Raw genomic sequence first — 6,016 nt, forward strand, 5'->3', positions numbered from 1 at the left:
GAGCCCCGCAGCCCGCCCCGCAGCCAGCCCCGCTGGGAGCCCGCCAGCCGGGCGGGAGGAGAGGTGGTGTGAACCACAACGTGCAGAGCCTCAGGAGGGCTGGGAGCCGCACGCCCAGGTGGAGCTTAAGCCACTCAGGCTCGGCCTCATGGACGGTCTGTATTTGCTAGCACAGACTCGCAGGTTTCTGCGTAGAACTCGAGGGGAAAAGCAGAACGAGTGCAAGCTCAGCCTTCACGCAGCCCTGGTGTGTGGTGTGTACACACACACACACACACACACACACACACATGCACACCTGACGAGCAGCTGAAGCATGAACGAGCATGCTATGATAGGGAGATACACAAACAGCAGAGGAACAGATGGACAAGACCATGCATGAAGTTAGTAACCTTATTTTCCTGTCAGACACATACTTATTATTAATCTATTGATAGCAACAGTTTACAGCAAACACAGGAGCTTTAACGTGGCGTGCAGATAAACTCAGTAGGTACTTAGATTCAAAATATTTGCCTGACTGTCCAGACTGAACCCCCTGTGGAAGAAAATTTTTTTCACTTCATCACCTTAGTTAAGGTAGCAATTTTAGAAGGAGTTACCACCTTCTGATACAGAATCAACAGGGTGATGTATTTCCTTCCAGAGAATGGGATACCCTGGAAGAACCAAAGGCAAAGTAGTGGAAGCTATCTTGTTGGTTTACAATATCCCCAACACAACATAGAACCACAGAATGCCAGGTTGGAAGGGATCTCAAGGATGTTTTTAAAAGAGCGGTAGCTGGACATAGAGGATGAAGTCTGCCATTTTGTTTTCTTCCATCCTTTTCACTGTAGAGCAGATGGAGCCTGTAGTATAGAGTGAGCATCTGCTCTAAAAGGAAAATGGCAAGCCCGGATGAAAGAGCTTCCGTAGTGTGAAGTAGGGATAGAAGAGAACTGGGAGACAGCAACCTGGGAATTCATAGCATTAAATGCGGGAACAGTGAGTCTTTGGAGTGAAGTTAGGAATGGGCATCCTCTCAGAAAGGACAGAAAAAGAGGCTGTTCTTTGGGGATCGAGAGAGAACATGTAGGTTATGTTGTAGCCCAAAAGGCCACTAAAAGTTGCATTACTAAGAATAAGAACCTACATCTTGCTCTGCAAGCATGTAGGGGCAGAGGAAACCTCTGTACATATGCAGTTTTTATAATCCATCTCACTCTTAGTTTCTCTTTTTAAAGCCTTCTTGTTTCAGTTGGGGCTGTAATGAAACACAGCTTTAGAAGTTAGAAGTTTTTGAGTGGTTTTGATATAATCATGGTAGGAAAATGGCTCTCAGCAGTTCTGTGGCAAAGCAAGGAAGGTAATATGGGCTCATGATGGTCAAGGGAAACTGCTGTCCTTGGTCTAGAAATGAACAGAGTAAAATCATAGAATCATAGAATCTTAGGGGCTGGAAGGGACCTCGAGAGATCATCTAGTCCAACCCCCCTGCCAGAGCAGGGTCACCTAGAGTACATCACACAGGAACTCATCCAGGTGGGTTTTGAATGTCTCCAGTGAGGGAGACTCCACAACCTCCCTGGGCAGTCTGTTCCAGTGCTCTGTCACTCTCACAGTAAAAAATTTTTTTCGGATATTCACCTTGAACTTCCTATGCTCCAATTTACACCCATTACCCCTTGTCCTATCACTGGTCATCACCGAGAAAAGCCTAACTCCGTCCCCCTGACACTCACCCCTTACATATTTGTAAACATTGATGAGGTCACCCCTCAGTCTCCTTTTCTCCAAGCTAAAGAGACCCAGCTCCCTCAGCCTTTCCTCATAAGGGAGATGTTCCACTCCCTTAATCATCTTCGTAGCTCTGCGCTGGACTCTTTCAAGCACTTCCCTGTCCTTCTTGAACTGAGGGGCCCAGAACTGGACACAATACTCCAGATGTGGCCTCACCAATGCAGAATAGAGGGGGAGGAGAACCTCTCTTGACCTACTAACCACACCCTTTCTAATGCACCCCAGGATGCCATTGGCCTTCTTGGCCACAAGGGCACATTGCTGGCTCATGGTCATCCTCCTGTCTACCAGGACCCCCAGGTCTCTTTCACCTACACTACTCTCCAGCAGTTCAGCCCCCAACCTGTACTGGGACATGGTGTTGTTCTTCCCCAAATGTAAAACTCTGCACTTCCCCTTGTTGAATTTCATCATGTTTCTCCCCGCCCAATTCTCCAACCTATCTAAGTCTCTCTGAATGGCAGCACAGCCTTCTGGTGTGTCAGCCACTCCTCCCAGCTTAGTGTCATCAGCAAACTTGCTGAGGGTACATTCTATACCCTCATCCAGGTCGTTGATGAAGATGTTGAACAACACCGGTCCCAGTACCGACCCCTGTGGGACTCCACTAGTCACACACCTCCAACCAGATTCTGCCCCATTGACTACAACTCTCTGACTCCTTCCTTTCAACCAGTTCCTAATCCACCTCACTTCCTGATCACCAAACCCATATCTGATCAACTTTTCTACAAGGATGCTGTGGGAGACGGTGTCAAATGCTTTACTGAAATCAAGATAAACCACATCTACCGCTCTACCATCATCTATCCACCTAGTAATTTCCTCATAGAAGGCTATGAGGTTAGTCAAACATGATTTACCCTTGATAAAACCATGTTGACTGCTCTTGATGACCCCCATGTCCTTGATGTGCCTGGAGATAGTGACAAGAACAAGTTGTTCCATCACCTTTCCAGGGATGGAGGTGAGGCTGACCGGTCTATAGTTACCCGGGTCCTCCTTCTTGCCCTTCTTGTAGACTGGAGTGACATTTGCTATCCTCCAGTCCTCAGGCACCTCACCTGTTGCCCATGACTTACTGAAGATGATGGAGAGTGGCCTAGCAATGACCTCCGCCAGCTCCCTCAGCACCAGCACACACAAAGAAACAGCAACAGCAACAGCAACAAAGAAAAAATATTAAGTAGCGAAGACAAGACATGTTGCTTAAATAGTGAACAGATGCACAGTCATCACTTTTTGCTGATTAGATAGTCCTCAGTTCTCAGTTTCCAAGCACACTTAACCACATTCCTCCTCACTACCATTTCATCTCCAATTTTTTTTGGCAATTCTTGGGCTTACAAAAGGTCCCAACTTATCAGCAAGGTACTGAAGTGTCAGACTCTTCAAGTCATACTCCTAGAGTTTTCAGATACCTTTGAGCACTCCAACAATAATACTAACAAAAAAAGGCATCTTGCTTGCTTTTATGCTTTTTTCCTTGTTTTGTTTTTTTGCTTTTGTTTGGTGGTGGTGGTAGGGAATGGGTATTACAAAGTCCCATAGGGAAGATTGTGTTATGGCAACTGTATTTCAAAGGCTATTCATTTGAACTGAAAATAGATATTCATAACTTATCAGGAAGGAGAAAGCAGTATGAAGAATTTAGAAGGTGTATTTTAGCCCTGTTCTGGTTCAAAAAAAAAAAAAAAAAGACCAAAGCAGAAGTAAGGTGTTTTTCAACATTTACAATTTACCTTGTTTCTGTTGTTGCCAGGTGGTAACCAATACTTGAAGCCTTGCATGTTTGTTATGTTAGGGAAACAGATTGACCTGATCAAGTGTGTCTTCTGTGCTCTTCTCTTGACATGCAAAGATTGTAGGGTATCCTGTTTACTTGAGTTCCATGGAAGAAAGCCCAAATGTGTTTAAATATCTTGAAGTAGGCCTGTCAAAAACTGTAGCTGTCTGTTTTCAGTGCCCTGTTTGTGGTTGCTTCTTTAGAATTGCCCCCCCTCCAGGATTACTGCATCCCTTTCTGACACAGATGGACAGACAGTTCCCTACCCCTGTGTTTCTTGAGTCAGCAAACCTGTCAAGCTTCTGATCCAGCCTTTTTATATTTTCTGTTGCATGGAGAGGTAGCTGCTGCTGGTTCCAGCTGTTTTGCTGTATAAGTGGGATGCAATTGCTCCTTCCGTTTAGCCTGAAGTAAAAGTACTTAAGAAAGCCATTAGTTCTGCCCTGCTTTATGAGATCACTTGATAGCAGAGTAAATTTTTTTGAAGCAAGATCTTGTTTGGAACGACACTGTGAATTCTCACTGCATCTAAAGATTTAAGGATGTTTTAGCAAAAATGTCACAGCTTAAAAAGGTGGATTCTTTAAACTGCATCTATTTGCTTACAGTCAGTAATCCAGTAGTCCATAATAACTATCGAATTGAGTTAGAATGATTTAGCTGTAATTTGTTTATGAAACAAAGTAATTTTCTATATTTCAAAATGTCATAACTTCATGAAGTATATAATTAGATTGTCACATTTTTGTCTTCCACCCACCTGGATACTATTCTGTTAAAAAACCACCACACCTATGCTTTTTATATCGTATGAAAGGGATTTTGTGTAGGTAATATCCAGAGTGATTTAAGACAAAATCCATACAGCATGATAGTCTTAAGGTCTCCATTGCTAATAAACATTGAGATGGTTAGGCCAAACCTTTTCACAAGGATTGTTCAAACAGATATTGAGCCTTTGCTTCACATTCAAGAACATATGGCACTTGTAAAGGCTAAGCCATGCCTCTTACAGCAAATGATTGACACTTGAGGTTATGATTTTATGTGAATGTATTTGGTGTGAATATATGCTGGGCATATGCAAACCCTGTCCCAGGTCCCATCGACTCAGTCTTGCCATTCTGGCACCTTGGGACTGTGCTGGCACAGGTCCATATGTGGCCACAGTGTGAATCAGTCAGTCTGGGAAATGAACTGATTGAAAAACATACTGCTGCTGAGATGACAACTTTGACTGCTTTCCTACCTGTTCACATTAAGCCCTTACAGCAATTTTAAAAAAAATAAACAGCAGGAAAGAAAACGTAGTGCTAAGCACCTCATTTGATTCTCTTTATGGAATAATGGAATTGTCAGAGTTGGAAGGGACCTCTAGAGATCATCTCGTCCAGCTCCCCCACTAAAGCAGGATTGCCCTGAGCATATTACTCAGGACTGTACCCAGGTGGGTTTAGAGTATCTCCAGAGAAAGAGACTCCACAACCCCCCTGGGCATCCTGTTCCAGTGCCATCACCCTCACTGTAAAGAATTTTTTCCTCATATTTAAATGGAACTTCCTGTGTTCCAGGTTGTGCTCTTGTCCTGTCACTGGGAACTACTGCAAACAGTTTGGCTCCATCCTCCTTGCACTCACACTTTAGATCCTTATAGGCATTTCCTCTTCTTCAGCCCCTTTGGAGTTGTTATTACATGGTAATTGCCTTTTCCATTTTATTCCTCCCCCAAGGCTGCCATAATTTTCTTCTCACTTTGACTGGTGACACCACCACTGCCACTGTTAACAGAAAGAGTGCTGAGGCACTATAAATAAGCTCCTCTTACTCCATCCAGAGCCACTTGAATATCTTTGCATGGTGCTTTCAGCATGCCTGCTTGCTGGGTAGCAGTGGGTTGCTCTCGTGGAGCCAGGATGACCCCACCAGGCTTGGTTTCCCATGCTCCACATATTTCTGGGGATGTGCTCACAACTCTGCAGTATGGTACCTCCCACCTCTTGGGAACCAGTGCCCCTGTGGTTTGTGCTGGAGGCTAGCTGCATCCCTTCCCAGACACTGTTGAAATGTACAGTCTCTTCAGCCCACATTTATTACAGGCTCTCAGAGGCCAGCTCTAGAGTGCCTTCCTTGTGCACAAAAGTTGAAATTGTTTGTTGTGCTGTTGGACCACTTCTTAGCTCCAGTCCTAATCGTTAAAGCAATTTCAGTCTTTTTGTTAGTATAAAGGTTCCTTAACAAATACAGGGTCATACTGTAGTTTTATCTGGTGCAGTTATAAAAAAATATCTCTCTGCACTAAAACTAAATTTGGTTACTTTCATTCCAATTCAAAACAACTCCCCCCTACCCCAGCCCTCAAATAAATGCCAGCACATTATTAGCAGGCACATGTGTGCCTGTTGTCTTACTCCCTGATGAAGTTTATGAGACCATGTTGAGATTTTC

At 44.2% G+C, this 6,016-nt stretch overlaps 1 protein-coding gene across 1 annotated transcript in view; it reads right to left on the minus strand.

Moving 5' to 3' along the window:
• DCP1B (decapping mRNA 1B) overlaps positions 1 to 3,575 on the minus strand; it is a 48,136-nt gene extending 44,561 nt beyond the window's left edge. Inside the window, exon 1 of the mRNA XM_009995224.1 lies at positions 3,528 to 3,575. Within this exon, the coding sequence (XP_009993526.1) occupies positions 3,528 to 3,575 (48 nt within the window). The remainder of the gene's footprint in view (positions 1 to 3,527) is intronic.
• Positions 3,576 to 6,016: the final 2,441 nt, after the last annotated feature.

The sequence above is a fragment of the Chaetura pelagica genome, unplaced genomic scaffold (genome assembly GCF_000747805.2).
Source record: "Chaetura pelagica isolate M959 unplaced genomic scaffold, ChaPel_1.0 scaffold343, whole genome shotgun sequence".
Lineage (NCBI taxonomy): Eukaryota > Metazoa > Chordata > Aves > Apodiformes > Apodidae > Chaetura > Chaetura pelagica.